The 16,206-nt window shown below is 43.4% G+C and overlaps 1 protein-coding gene across 10 annotated transcripts in view; it reads left to right on the top strand.

Annotated features, from left to right (window-relative positions):
- Positions 1–16,206, top strand: part of UIMC1 (ubiquitin interaction motif containing 1) — a 230,674-nt gene that overhangs the window by 166,876 nt on the left and 47,592 nt on the right. For all 10 annotated transcript variants that reach the window (XR_013270846.1, XR_013270844.1, XR_013270849.1 and 7 more), the window contains exons 9-10: positions 9,972–10,134; positions 10,257–10,335. Coding sequence is in view for 4 of the 10 variants with exons in the window: in XM_077472483.1 (XP_077328609.1) it covers positions 9,972–10,134; positions 10,257–10,335 (242 nt within the window). In the remaining 6 variants the exon portion in view is untranslated. The remainder of the gene's footprint in view (positions 1–9,971; positions 10,135–10,256; positions 10,336–16,206) is intronic.

Raw genomic sequence — 16,206 nt, 5'->3', positions numbered from 1 at the left:
CCTTTTGAGGAGAGCCTTCTCAAAAAGTTATCGGCTCCTCTGGTCATGGACCCCCCAGTATCCAGGTTAAACAAAGTAACCACGATCCCGTTAGAGGGGACAACTGCATTTAATGATCCCACGGACAGGAAGGCAGAGGCAGTGTCTCGTTCCTTGTTTACGGTTGTGGGGTCAACCATGCTACCAGTACTGGCATCCACACTTGTGTCGCAGACACTGAATGGGCAAAAATGTTGCAATGTCGCGAATTGGGAGAACAGGCTTCTCCTGTCTGCGTGGAACTAGCAGACCAACTAGTGCAAGGCCTTCAGTACGTTTGTGACGTGGCCCTGGATACCCTCCCTCTGTTATCCAGGGCTTCAGTGTCAGCAATGGTGCTGAGGCGCCTGATTTGGTTAAAATGCTGGTCTGCTGACCAGGCATCCAAGAAAGCCCTGACGGATCTTCCCTTCTTTGGCGACCGACTCTTTGGAGCCTCTTTGGATAACATTATTAAAAATGCCACAGGTGATAAGAGTACACTACTCCCACAGGCCAGGAAGGCTAGGGAGCCACGCCGTAGGCAAGGGCCCTCTTTTTCTGCTCACAAATGGCTTTTTCGTCCGCCCGGAGCTTCGGTCAAACGCCCTCAGCCCAACAGGACGACACGGAAGGACAGAAGCCTCCCTGAAACCGCAAGCCTAACAAGCCTGCGAACAAAAGTGCTACCGCATGAAGGTTTGCCCCCACCCACAACTCGGGTGCGGGGTCGCCTTCTGGAGTTTGCAGCCCAGTGGTCCTCTCGACTGTCCGACCAATGGGTCTGCAATCTGATTTCCTCCGGCTACAAAATAGTTCCTCTCTTGGCCGCAGAACAGATTCTTCCCCTCCAGCATACCCGTAATCCCGGCTCGCCGGGAGGCCCTATTGGGGACAGTAAGGCCGCGTACACACGGGCGGACTGTATGGCCTACTTAGTCCGTCGAAACACATTTCAGCGAACAGTCCGCTCGTGTGTGGGCTTCAGCTGACTTTTTCAGCGTGCAGTCTGGCGTACTAAGTATTTCGGAATTTCCGTAATACTGTCCGTCATACTTTGGTTTCAGCGGACAATCCGCTCGTGAGTAGGCTAGTTCGACGGACTAAGAATGGCGCATGCTCAGAAAGGATTTACACGGCGAAAGGTTGCATTGCTGTGTATTGGACTTCCTATTTCTAGTCCCGTCGTACGTGCTGTACACGTCATCGCGCAAGCTTTCGACGGACTGTTTGTGCATCCGTGTGTGGTCAAGTCCGTTCATTCGAAAGTAGGACGGACTGTCCGTCGGATTGTATGACGGACTAAGTAGACCATACAATCCGCCCGTGTGTACGCGGCTTTAGGGACCTGCTGAATCGTAGGGTGATTGTACCTGTTCCGGATTAGGAACATTTCCAGGGGTTCTACTCGAACCTATTTGGACGTACTCCTTCCTTCTTGGGAACTACAATCTTGGATCTAAAAGCCCTGATACTTTGTAAAAGTACAGAGGTTCAGAATGGAATCAGTTCGCTCAGTAGTTGCTTCACTCCATCAAGGGGAATCCCTGGTGTCCTTAGACCTCCAGGATGCGTACCTGCACATACCCATATGCCTCCGGCATCGGAAGTTTCTTCAATTTGCAGTCAGGGAAACCCACTACCAGTTTGTGGCTCTCCCTTTTGGTTTGGCATCAGCCCCCCGAGTCTTTACCAAGGTATTGGCTCCTGTTTTGGCGTTACTATAGCAACGCGGGATCGCGATCATGGGTTACCTAGAGGATCTTATCCTGAGAGCATCTTCCGCCTCAGAGTTAGAGGATGTGGCGATCACCATGCAGGCCCTGCAAGAATTTGGGTAGCTGTTGAACCTAACAAAGTCGGTGATCGTACCTACTCAGCGTTTGGAGTACTTAGGCTTGCTGCTGGACTCCACGGAAGCAAGAGTGTTTCTCCCTTCAGACAAGCTGCAGACTCTGAGCCGCGGTAAAGCTGCTGATGAACCCGCAAGTGGTCGTCGCTTTGCTTCTGCATACGAGTCCTGGGACTCATGGTGGCCTCCTTCGACACCAGAGTCCTGCAAAAGGAGATTTTGACAACGTGGGACAAATCTCCGTTGTCCCTGGACCGACAGATCCAGGTGAGCCAGTTAGTCAGGGATTCCCTGCTCTGGTGGCTGAGGTCCTCGGTACTTCGGTCCGAGAAGTCGTTCCTACCTCTCAAATGGACGGTGATCACAACAGACGCCAGCCTATCCGGCTGGGGTGGAGTGATGGGAGTTCAGTCTACTCAGGGAATCTGGTCGACAGAGGAATCCAAGTTGCTGATCAATCTGCTCAAGCTGAGAGCGATCGGGTTATGCCTCTCCACATGGTCGATGAGACTGCAAGGGCGTCCGATCAGGATCCAGTCAGACAGCACCACGGCAGTGGCATATGTAAATCGCCAAAGAGGAACAAGAAGCTCGGCTGCCGCACGGGAGGTCGCTCACATACTTCGGTGGGCAGAGCGACCTGTACCGGCCCTGTCGGCCATTTACATCCCGGGAGTGGAGAACTGGCAGGCGGACTATCTAAGTCGTCAGATGCTGGACCCAGGAGAATGGACGTTGCCTGCAGTGGGGCACACCAGACGTGGATCTTCTGGCCTCCCGCCTCAATCGAAAGGTGCCGATGCTCCCTGGTGACTGCTGTTGCGAGAGGACCTTCTGTCTCAAGGCCCGATTCTTCATCCTGCTTTACCATCGCTGGCTTTAATGCTCCCTGGTGACTGCTGTTGCGAGAGGATCTTCTGTCTCAAGGCCCGATTCTTCATCCTGCTTTACCATCGCTGGCTTTAACGGCATGGCTATTGAGAGCCAGGTGTTGAGGAACCAGTGTCTGTCGGACTCGGTGATCCCGACTATGTTGAGAGCACGGAAATCTTCTCGGAAGATATATCGTCGTACCTGGAAGGCCTACATCTCCATGTGTGAGGAGAAAGGATGGCACCCAGGAGTAGACCAGAAATTGGTGTTAAGCACCATTGAAGGACAGATATCAGCTTTGGTTGTCTTTTTTTTTTTTTTTTTTTTTTCAGCGATTCCTGGCGTCTCACTCTCTCTAGTCCAGGGGGTCTGGCATGTCGTATCTCCGGTGTGTCCACCATTACCTCCGTGGAACCTGAATCTGGTGCAAAAACCGCCATTTGAAAATAACAAAGAGATCCCTTTGTTGACTCTTTCCCAGAAAGTGGTCTTTCTAGTGGCCATCACATCGGCCAGGAGGGTTTTGGAACTGGTGGCCTTGTCCTGCAAGTCGCCCTATCTGGTTATCCACAAGGATAAGGTGGCGTTGCATCCGCAACTGTCTTTTCTGCCGAAGGTGGTCTCGGCGTTTCACATCAATGAGGACATTGTGTTACCATCTCTGTGTCTTAAACCGACACATCCTAATGAAGTGGCCCTTCATGCCTTGGACGTAGTTTGGGCTCTGAGGGTGTATTTGTCTGCCACTGCTCCCTTCCGGAAGTCAGACTCACTGTTTGTTTCGGTGGCTAGTCCAAAGAAAGGCATGGCGGTCTCGTCGGCCACCATTTCCGTGTGGATCAGGTAGATTGTAGTACAAGCCTACGCCTTGAAGGGGCAGGTGCCCCCCTTTCTGGTCACTGCCCACTCCACAATAGGAATGTCTTGGGCCTTCTGACATCAAGCGTCTGTCACTCAAGTGTGTAAACCGGCAACCCGGTCGTCTGTGCACACTTTTACAAAATTCTACAAGGTAGATGTCAGTGCATCGGCTGATGCCTGTTTTGGCCGCACGTTTTGCAGGCGGATTTGTAGTTGCAATTGCATACACTTTTTTTTATTTTTCCTGTTTTCTTTGGGTAAAAACGCAGTACCTTTTGAGTTAATGCACTGTTGCATTCGTTTCCGCAGTTTCGGTGCGGTTTGAGGGCAGTTTCTCTCGATTGAGGAGCCTTTGTGTGGTGGTTTTTTCTACACACTATCATTTTTGTGGGTAAAGTTATACTAGTTCCCACTTGCCATTGTGGTTGAAGTTTTTATGCTATTTTCCCACCCCTCGTTTTGGCACTGCTTGGGGACATCCCAATGGCTAAGAGAGGAGCTGTGTCAGTTGGTGAATATAAGAGAAAGGGATTTTACGGTGAGTACAAAAAATACTATTTTTTTTTTATCATACTTACCTGTAAAATCCTTTTCTTGGAGTACATCATGGGGCATAGAGGTCCCTCCCATCTTTTTAGGGACATTCATTGCTTTGCTACAAAACTGAGGTCCTTCCTGTGTACGAGGGATTATATAGGGAGGACTTCCTGTTTGACTATCTGCCAATGCCCATCCACCAGTAGGTGGCATATAACCCATATAGTCATTATTATGGTTGCTGTGTCCTCTGATGTACTCCAAGAAAAGGATTTTACAGGTAAGTATGACGAAAGAATCCTATTCGTTTCCCACACATTTACTGGTTTGAATAGTATATTCATGTTGCTGGTTACTGTGTTTCTAAATTTATTTTCATACATCAGGGGACACAGAGCCATAGTAGTTACTATGTGGGTTTATAGGACCACTAATAGGTGAGGAACACTGGCATGCCCTAAGGCAAGAAGTGTGAGTCCTCAGTTTTTTCGCCAGTGTCTAAGATGTTGGTCACGAGTAAAGATGTGCTGTGCTAAACTCCACTGGCATAGTCCTTGCTGTGGCTAGCCACGCTGACCGGATCCGTTCAGAGTGTCCTTTCATGGCCTTAAGGAATGGTACCCAGGCCTCGTGTCTGAAGAAACAAGGTTTTGCTTGCGAATGCTTCTCTTTTTTAAGAACTGGACCCTGGGATCAAGTACTTTTTGGTAGTGAGGTCATAATTTTTTTTACTAGCAGGGTGCTGTTGCAGGTCCAGGATTGTGGGTAACCTCTAGGTTCCCCTGTTCCTGAAGGTTTCCTAGCCCACTGTGAAGGGTGAAGATTGGGTTTATCTCAGATAACCCTGCAGCGTGAAGGTAAGTGGAGATTTTCTTATGAATTTCTCCTTTTAAGTTATAATGCTGTCATGCCTATGTGTCACTACTGGGGGCTGTATTGATAGGCTGTAATACACATTATTACTTTACCAGGCTAGGTATTAATAGCAGCTTATAGCGCTGGACTATAACCTAGCAGTGTACATTCTTTTTGTTTAGTGCTTCTGCTTTTTGGCTTTGGGCTATGAGTGGAAGAGGGACCAGGAACTCCTCTAAGGGTTCTAAAGGGTCAATGGTTTCACAACAAACTAAATCCATTTCCAAAAGAATGTCCTCCTCTGAGAGTGATGCGGCCGGTCAGATTGAGCCGCCAGGGGACAATGTTTCAGCTGCACTAGACACTTCAGTCCCTGTATATATCACACAGAAGGTTTTCTCTTCTACCATTTGCAATTTGGAAAAGAAGATTGATGCTATGATATCTCTCCATAGTGGGTCTTAATGTAGCAGATCCCCATCTAGTGTTCAGGACCCTCTTATTGAGGTGCAAGGGGCAGGGGATCAGGAAGATCTTCCAAGAGATTTGGAAGATACTAATATATCCTCTTCTGAGGATCCTAATATAGAGGGAGTAGCATCAAAAGACAGGTTGCTTGTGCACTCTCTTACTAAATTGGTTCGTTCAACCCTTTTGCTGCCTGCAGCGCAGGCTCCTGATGAACCCACCTCTGGTTTGGGAACATTAAAACCTCCCCCATCTGGGGATGCCTTTCCTATTCATTCATGGCTAAAAAAAAGTATGTATTCTGAATGGGAACATCCGGATAAACAATATTATCCTCCTAAGAAATTCTCCACACTTTATCCTATGAAAGAGCATTTCTATAAGAAATGGGGGGTTCCAGCATTTGATGCTGCAATTGCCTCAGTGAACAAGAGTCTTGCGTGTCCGGTGGATAATGTGCTAATGTTAAAGGATCCAACAGATAGAAAGTTGGAACTTCTTTCCAAAAGCAATATGTCTTTAGCAAGTTCAGTAGCGCAGCTGGTTCTTGCGGCAATTGGTGTATCTCAGTCCATTAAGGAACAGTTTGTGGAGATAATTAAGATTCTGCCTGATCAGCAGGCCCAGCAATGGGCTGGTGTATCAGACGCGCTATGTTTCACAGTAGATGCTATAAAAGATTCTATCATTCAAGCCTTATGGCTTATGCTTGGACTAGTGCATTCTCGTAGAGTTCTGTGGCTGAAAAATTGGTCAGCCAGAGCACCGTGCAAAAAACTCTTGGCCAGTTTCCCCTTTCACGGTGAACGGCTATTTGGAGACGATCTGAATACATCCAAAGGATCTCTAATGGGAAAAGCTCTCTTTTACCAGTAAAGAAGAAGTTCAAACATTTCTCCTTTAAGCATGCTTCCTCACCTGTGTCAGGGGCATCAGCCTCTAGGCAGTCTTGACGGCCTCGACTGTCAGGTTCAAGAACTGTCCGTGTTTTTTCAACTGCCTTTTTCTTCCCACTCTCTGGTGCATAACTTTATACAGGGGCTAACACGGATCATATATTTTATCATGTCTAAGGATGAGGTGGTTTTGCGTCCGCATCCTGAATTCCTACCAAAAGTAGTGACAGGTTTTCATTTAAACCAGGATATTTTTCTTCCTTCTTTTTTCCCAGAACCTCAATCTAGGGAAGAGAAGGCACTACATTCCCTTGATGTACTAATAGCGATCAGAGTCTATCTACCGCTCAGGTTAGCAAAACAGATGTTTTGTTTGTTCTGCCAGAAGGTCCAAAAAGGGGACAGGCAGCATCAAAATCTACTATTTCCAAATGGATTTGTCAAGTGATTGTTAAAGCTTATGGCTTAAAGAAGAAAATTCCTCATTCCTTTTCATGTTAAAGCACACTCAACCAGGGCGATCAGTGCCTCTTGGGCGGTGCATCATCAGGCCTCTATGACTCAGATCTGTAAGGCCACAATTTGGTCTTCAGTTCATACATTTACCAGATTTTATCAAATCGATGTTAAAGGTCATGAGGATATTTCCTTTAGGCGCAGTGTGCTGCAGTATAAGTCCTCTGGCCTCTCTTTTGCCCTATTTTTTTGTTGTGTCTCCCTCCCTTCAGTTGCTATTGCTATGGGACATCCCACATAGTAACTACAATGGCTCTGTGTCCCCTGATGTATGAAAAGAAAACAGGAATTTTAACTTACCTGTAAAATCCTTTTCTTTGATGTACATCAGGGGACACAGAGGTCCCTCCCTTCTTAGTATACACTTGTATTGCTTGGCTACAAAACTGCGTACTCCCAGTAGTGGGAGGGGTAATATAGGGAGTACACTTCTTACCTTAGGGCATGCCAGTGTTCATCACCTATTAGCGGCCCTATAAACCCACATAGTAACTACTATGGCTCTGTGTCCCCGATGTACATCAAAGAAAATTATTTTTACAGGTAAGCTGTTTTAAAAATCCTGTTTTTACTTGTATTATGGAGCGGGAGACCACTTATTTCACAAAGCATTTGCTTTTCAGCATATGCATTCCCAGAGTTGGGCTTTCTGTATGGGATTTTTTTTTTTTTTTTTGTATGCTCTTATAGTGTTCTCTGTATTTACATGCAGATCAAGCTGATCAGCAAAGATGACAATGTTGGATAAAACTCTGTCACTGACTGGGGTTGCTTATTGGCCACTTCTGGACTGCTGCACACCAATATACATCCTTACTTTGAAGAGGAATATCGTTGTTATGGCAGCAGCTAACTGCTATAACCCCGCTATCCTCTTGTTTGGCCGGCGGTCTGGTTTCCGATAATAGTGGTCTCTGCGGCGGATTCGCCGTGAGATCACTTTTATCAGTGGCAGAAGAGGGCCATGCTCCGGTGCCCTCCACCGCTTACCGGAGCCATCGGCAGCGGTGGAGGCAATCGGATCTTTGCCCTTCTTGGGCATGGAGATGAATGAGGGGAAGACGGCCCCCACTCGTCTCCATAACATTGCAAGGTGGAAGCGACGTCAAAACGTCACTTCTGCCCATAGCTCTTAAGTGCCTTTTTTTTTATGACTATTTATTTTATTCTAGTGTAATTATGAGATCTGAGGTCTTTTTGATCCCATATCTCATATTTAAGAGGCCCCATCATGTGTTTTTTCTATTACAAGGGATGTTTACGTTCCTAGTAATTGGAATAAAAGTGGCACAATTTTTTTTTCTTAAAAAAAACAGTGTAAAAATAATAAAATAAATAAGTGAAAACATTTTTAAACGCGCCCTGCCGAGTTCGCACGCTGAAGCAAACGCGACTAGCGCCTGCATATGAAAACTGTGTTAAAACCACACGTGAGGTATCGCCGTGAGCGATAGCAATAATTCTAGCTCTAGACCTCCTCCGTAACTTAAAAGTTGCAACCTGTAGAATTTTTTAAACGTCGCCTATGGAGATTTTTAAGGATAAAAGTTTGTTTGGTATCAATTTACTTGACATAACAATATCTTTCACAACCTAAAAACAAATTGGGCTAACTTTACTGTTTTATTTTTTTAATTAAAAAAAGTGTGCTTATAAGACTGCTGCGCAAATACGGTGTGACAAAGTATTGCAATGACTGCCATTTTATTCTCTAGGGTGTTAGAAAAAAATGTATATTGGGGGTTCTAAGTAATTTTCAAGCAAAAAATAATAATTTTTTTAACATGTAAACAACATAGCTCAAAAAGAGGCTCGGTCCTTAAGTGGTTAAGCTGCAAAGGTAAGTAATCCTGGCAGTGTTATAGTTCTTCCCTAGATTGTCACTACTGTCTGCCAGCTTGATCTATGTATATATGTGGAGAAAAATATAAATAAGAAGCATAAGAAAAAATGAGTAACAGCAATAGTATCATTACACCAAATAGAGCTGTCAAATTACAGTATTTTGTATTTTAACAGACTCCTAACAAAGGCCATTCTTACCAGATAAGCTTTGCTCATGTCAGTCATGGAAACATGTACTGAGGAAGTATGCAAATGTACTAAGGTCTGCCATTGTAAACCTCTCTATCTGAAAATGTTGTTATGTTGATCCTAAGGCTTCAACACTTTGTGTTATGTCCCTTCACCAGAACACCTTTGCAGGTCGGGGCTTTTAACTTCACTCTGACTTTCCTGATTTCCATGCTTTTTAGGACAGTCACTCAAAGTAGTGAAGCTAGACATCCTAAGGCAATTTGCGTTTTCATAAGGGCACCAGTAATGGCATTTTACAAATATGTCTCAGTACTGCTTTCCATTATTCCACTGGTTTTGTATGTGACTGCTACGAAGTTAGGTGGTAGATTTGGTGTCAGTTTGATCAAATAAACTGAATAAATGTGTATATTTGTGTCTTATTGTCAGAGCATTGTTTTTTTAGCTCCGCTGAACAACGGATGCATGATAAAATTTTAGACTAGGAGTCAACAGTTCATAATACTACAGCTTGCAATAAACTGATATCTTGATTCGTACATTTTGTGCTTGTCTTATTTGAATTGTAGACTGTAAAAGGAGAAACCATTCAATGAACAATTTGAACATGTAAGGTTAACAGTATCTGGGTTTAAGAAATACACAGGGTAAACTAACTTTATTAATTATGAACAATCTTTGCGATCTCTTTCAAACCACTAATTAATCCACTGAATTCAGCTTTCTAGTTTAATTATATATTATTGAATGTTAAACTCGCTTGTATCACATTTTGACATTTTTAATGCATTCCTCCGTCCTACCAATTGTTAGATTATTATCATTATTTCAGGCCAGAACATCTACCCCATATGTGTGTTTGTTCGGCCTGTGCTTGCTAAAATAAGTGCATATACAGGGTTTCTTGCATTGAGGATAGGGTAACACCTATTCAAAGTATTCAGGCAGCCTTAATAGAAAACATGCCAAGGCACAGAAAATGTATGCCAACACAAGCATAGTTGTCAATAGACAGTCTTAAACCTATTTTTTTTTTTTCAATTATATTTTGATTTCAGGCTTGCTGTCTGAATGCCCCCCCTCCTGAGTTGATGGCTTGTGGGGAGCCAGTATTATCCCTTGATGTGGAATGCCCAATGTGTGGTTGCATGTTCTCCCAGACCCAGATTGAGCGGCATGCTGCATACTGTGATGGGACCAAAGATGAGCCACAAATGACGGGTAAGTATAATTTTGTGGGTATACAATAATATGTATTATTATTATTTTTTTATTGCATGCAAGTATTTTATTACTTTCTACATGTGAACAGTAATTTTTCAATATATTTTCATTTTGCATAGTTTTGAGACCAAGGAATAGACCGTCAAGACACATGTACAATGGATCACATGACAGTGCTGTATCCTCAGACTCTGGAAGGTAAGTAAGCGGGCTACCCTTTTGTGACTGTTCTACAGACAACAGAAATATGGTTTTCATACAATAGTTTGCTATTAATAATGAAATGGCTAGTAAAATGTCCTGGTGTACCCACCATATTTTCTACTAATTTCTCAACTGAATTGTATGAAGAATCCATTTTTGGTTGTGTTTGTAATCCTGAAAGAAATGCTTTTTGTATATAAGGTGGCCTCCTAACATAAGCCCAGGGCAATTTTAGAAGAACATCCGTATAGAACTTTTTACCACCAACAGTCAAACACATCTAGCGAATAAAAAAAAACGAGACCATCTAGCTGTCTCGGCTTCCTAAAGTGTAATACCTGAGCAGGTCTGAACTAGGAAAAAGCTGTGCTTCCATCAAAATGTAGAGTGAAGGCTTTAAGAGGTACAGTCCTTATTCTCTGTGGCTTGGGCAGCCGCATTCATAACTTTACTTAGACTTACGGGAACATTACATGGTATAAACCATGGGCAGGCCTCATCAGTAAAAATACTAATTTGTCTGTATCCAATGTATGTATTGATATTTACTATTTGATGTCGAGTGTGAGAGGGAGTAGTTAGGATAAGAATTGTATTTTAAAGTAAAGTCTCCTTATTGTGAATAACTACATGCTCGAGTGGTGGTTGCCTTAAGAAAATAATTCAAACAAAAGCCAAGCCTAAAGCTGGCCATAGATGGGTCAGGTTGTTTTTTGTTCAAGCAACGGGAACATTTGATGTGGATAGGGGAATCCACTGGCTTGTATTCTGACAGTGGAGTGACTTCTATCCTAGGAAATACTCTGTGGGGTGACTCCTAAATTTTTTGCAATTGGGTCAGGATTAGCTGTAACTTTTGTACAGTGTGTCATGTAGCTCCCTTTTTTTTAACCTCCGGCGACTCCGTGGGATCTAAAGTTGGTTCTGTTACGTTTAAAGTGCTATCTGGAATATTTCTCTGATTACTCTTTCATAAGCTTAGGTTGCCTCATCTCTGTAAGATGTATCTCAGACCTTACAACTTTTATCCTGTAAAGAACCATTTTGGGCCTTACCCTGGGATAGAAACAAAATAAAAGGTCTGCAGTCACCAGTGATACACCTCCATCCCTATATACATATACAAAAATAGGAGAGTCGCCCTGGGACTTTAAATGAGGTGGTCTCAGTTAGCCACTGAGTAACACGAGTAATAGTAGTATAAATGTTTATTAAAATAATTGTACATACATGGATAATATAACATACTGGCTCAGCCAATGGACTTGCACAAAGTAAAATAGAATAAAACAATTTGATACAAACATTATACAATGCAGTATATACCAATGCACGCATCAGATAACCCGACGCGTGTTTCACTAGATCGTTGCTCGCTCATCAAGGGTGGATGCGGATCAAGTGTATCTAAATAGACAAAAATATGTGTCACAGTGGTAAATGTAAGAACAATGGTCCAGAGCAAAAAGGCCCAATACTTACCAATGAACGAAACCAGGGTTTCCATTGCTGAACCCCCAAATGGATGGAGTATGGCACGGGAGCTGAGGGGGAGAAGGCGAACACAGGTACCCCCAAGGGGGATGCCAGGCAGCAGACATGGCATGGGTGAAGGTGAATGGTCCTAATTGTTTCAGTATGTAACTTGATAGATATCAGCTGTAGACATAGATGTGTATGTCTCAATGATTTGCCAAATTTAGTAGGATGAACTATTTGTCTATTTAGATACACTTGATTCGCATCCACCCTTGATGAGCAAGCAATGATCTTGCGAAACGCGCGTTGGGTTATCTGATGCGTGCATTGGTATATACTGCATTGTATAATGTTTGTATCAAATTGATTTATTCTTTTTACTTTGTGCAAATCCATTGGCTGAGCCAGTATGTTATATTATCCATGTATGTACAATTATTTTAATAAACATTTATACTACTATTACTCATGTTACTCAGTGGCTAACTGTGACCGCCTCATTTAAAGTCCCAGGGCGACTCTCCTATTTTTGTATTACCCTGGGATAGGGTAGTATTTAAACTTGGAGCCTCCTTTCATCCTAAGATGGTTTCTGACGCTCATCACAACCATGTCATTGTTCCATTTTTATGTCCATCTCAAGTTCATTAATGAGAAATTTTCCTTCACTGTCTGAATGTAGTCTATACTGTGCTGGTTTACTTCTCAGTCACTGCTTCCATTATAACGACTAACATTTATCATTTATGATGGTCCCCAAAGAGGACCTAACTTCTTGTTCCACCATTTCATTGTGGCTCGAAGAGCTCATTATTCAAGCTTATGGTACTGATGACAAATTCCAACTTTTTACTATCAAGGTGCACTCTTCTAGATCAGTGCGTGCCTCCTGGGATTTTCAGAATCAGGCATCCGTTTCCTAGATTTATAAGGCTGCCACCTGGTCCTCTGTTTATGTATTCTCTGTTTTACCATAAAGATGTCGAAGCCTCATCTGATGCCAGCTTCAGATGTTTTATTCTGTTTTATCATTGGCCTGTTTTTTTTATATATTTTTTTGCTGTGTTGCCCACCCATCAGTGGAAGGTGCCGGGGAGATAAAGATTTTCATAAAAACCTGCTAATTCCGGTAGCACCAGGTCAGGGGAACTAAACAAAGAACCTGCCCTCAATTTGATGCTTCACAGACAATCTTTGTTAAGAGCTGGCAGTCTTTGCTAGGAGATGGCCAGTTGTCTCCCCTCCTCAAAGAATGCCAGTCTAGAGAAAAACCTCTTCTTCTCTGCTGAGGAGGAGAGTAAGTGCTCATAGTCATAATGAGCAGACTGCCATTACTCCTTAGCGGAGTCAGTTGGATTAGCGATATATTGCTGTTCTAATAAATGAACCCATGCCTCCCATTGACCGATACGCAAGCCGGATGGACCCTGATATGCAAAGAGCTTGCACATGCCCCGCTCTATCCCCACATGTGGATGGAACAGTTTCAACCAGAAAGCATTGAATTTCCCTGGAGCTTTGATTAAGGTATTTGGTGGGGACACTGCTCACAACCATGGGAGAATGGTCAGATACACAACGTTGTCTGTACACCACCTCAGAGACAAACTGGAACATGCTCGGGTTACCCACACCAAGATCACTCTTAGATAGGGGGCCATGAGATTTGGAAAAGCATGAAAATTTACACTAGAATTGTGATACCAGCAGACATCCACCCAGCCCATCTCTTATAGCAACCTTACTAAGGGTGAATCCTTCAAAGGGTCCGAGGAGCTGGGTGTCTGTCTAAGGCAGGGTTCAGGCAGTAGTTAAAATCCCCAACGATAAGTAAGGATAGGTCTGGCTTTGCAGTCATATATGATATTAAAATCCAAAGTATTGTCACAACAAAGGGTGGAGGATATATATAGAGTGCCTTGCAAAAGTTTTTACCCCCTTGGCTTTTTAGCTATTTTGTTACGTTACAGCCTTTAGTTTATGTTTTTTAATCTAAATTATATGTGATAGATCAGAACACAATAGTCTAAGTTGGTGAAGTAAAATTAGAAAAATATATACATAAAACAATTTTTCAGAAATAAAAGACAAATAATTGGCCTATGCGTGTGTACCTTTGTTATGAAGCCCATAAAAAGCTCTGGTGCAACCAAGTACCTTCAGAAATCACATAATTAGTGAAATGATGTCCACCTGTGTGCAATCTAAGTGTCACATGATTTGTCATTACATATACATACCTTTCTTATTGTACATCACAGGACACAGAGACATATTATTTACTATGTGGGGTTATAGGCTACCTTCAGGTGATGGACACTGGCATGCCCTAAGACAAAAAGTGCACTCCCTATATAACCCCTCCCACTACTGGGAGTACCTCAGTTTTTTCGCAGATATCTAGAGGTTGGTCATGAGTAAAGATGTGCTGTGTTGAGCTCCACTGGAGCAATCCTTTCTGGTCCTAGCCATGCAGCCGTATCCATTCAAAGTGTCTTTTAGGCCGAATTGAATGGTACCCGGCCCCTTGTCCAAAGAAACAAGGTTTTGCCTGTAAACGCTTCTCTTTTAGAAAGCTGGACCCAGGGATCCAGTACTTTTGGTAGTAAGGCCATCAAGTTTTACTGGCAGTGGTGCTATTGCAGGTCCAGGATTGTGGGTTTCCTCGAGGATCCCCAGCCCCTGAAGGTTTAACGGAACCCACCGTAAAGGGTGAAGATTGGGTCTGTTGGTTTTAACACAGAAAACCCGGTGGAGGGAAAGGCAAGTGGAGTTTTCTCAGAATTTTTTTTTTTTAATTTTCTTATGACTGTCTCCTATAAATTTAGTAAATGTTGTCATGCCTATGTGTCACCACTGGGGGCTGTATAGAGCACATACCTTCTCACTATTTCTCAGAATGCTCACGTTGTGTCCAGAACAATCAGTTTTCTTTCCTCCAGCCAGCAGCAAACCTTCGGTAAGTCTGGGGAGGCTTTTTCCTCCCCACCAGACGCCCCCCTGTGCTGTTTTTTTCTACCCCTTTTCACGGGGAAGAAGCACAAGAAGAAAGGGGGGTAAAAGCACCCTAAGAAAGGGCTATAAAAATACTTTTATGGTCACACAGAAGCCTAGAACCATCGCAAAAAAGATTGCATCCTCCCCTGATAGTAATATGGCTGGTAAGAGTGAGCCATCAGGAGGGACAAGTATTGCAGTGGCACTTAACACTGCAGCCCATATATATATATATATATATATATATATATATATATATATATATATATATATATATATATATATATTTTACTAAGGAGGTTTTCTCATCAACCATTTTAGGTTTGGAGCAAAAAATTGCGCTTTAATCACATCCCAGAGTGCGACTAAGGGCAACATTGCTCAGGACCCTCATGCTGAGGAACAAGGGGCGAGAGATGTTGACTTTCTCTCAGGGGACCAGGAAGAGGCTGGTGACTCCTCTTCCAAAGAACCTAATGCGGAAGGTTCAGGTTCACAAGAAAGGTTGTTGGTACAATCTCTCACTGAAGTGGTCCGCTCCATTTTTGCTGCCAGTAGCGGAATCAGTTCATGAGCCCACTTCTGGTTTGGGTTCACTGAACCCTCCCCAAACTGTTCATGCTTTTCCTATCCATTCATGGATAAAAAAGCTTATGTATTCTGAGTGGGAGCACTAAATAAACAGTTTTTTTCCTCCAAAAAAGTTTTCAACACTTTATCCTATGGAAGAAGAGTTTAATAACAAATAGGGGATTCCAGCAATTGACACTGCTATATCTGAACAAAAACCTGACTTGTCCTGTAGACAATGCTCAAATGCTGAAGGATCCAACAGATGATAAGTTGGAATTGATTTTTAAAAACTATATTTCGCTCACAAGTTCAGTAGTTCAGCCTGTACTGACAGCAATCAGGGTATCAGTCCCTAAAGGACCAGTTTATAGAGGTACTCAAAATTATTCCTGATAAGCAGGCCCAAGATTTGGCCGGGATATCGGAGGCGTTATGTTTTACAGTAGACACTATGAAAGATTCTATTCTCCAGGCCTCACGGCTTATGCTAGGGCTGGTACATGTGCATAGAATCTTATGGTTGAAAAATTGGTCAGCCGAAGCGCCATGCAAAAAGCTCTTTGCCAGTTACCCATTTCACGGTGAACGGTTATTTGGAGACGGTCTGGATAAATACATCCAAAGAATTTCTAATGGGAACATTTCCTTTTACCTGTTAAGAAGAAGTTTAAGAGTTTCTCTTTTAGACCAGCTTCTTCTCCAGTGCCAGGAGCATCAGCCTCCAGGCAATCAAGACGTCCTCCACCGTCAGGTTCAAGAGGTAAACCTCAGGGTCAGTCCCAAGGTTAAAAAAAGGTCCTGTGGCAGGAAACCCAC

Source organism: Lithobates pipiens, unplaced genomic scaffold (genome assembly GCF_037356315.1).
Source record: "Lithobates pipiens isolate NorthernLeopardFrog02 unplaced genomic scaffold, aLitPip1_a1.2 Scaffold_8, whole genome shotgun sequence".
In the NCBI taxonomy this organism is placed as follows: domain Eukaryota; kingdom Metazoa; phylum Chordata; class Amphibia; order Anura; family Ranidae; genus Lithobates; species Lithobates pipiens.
The sequence above is the reverse complement of the archived record's forward strand: the minus strand, read 5'-3'. Positions and strand labels throughout refer to the sequence as shown.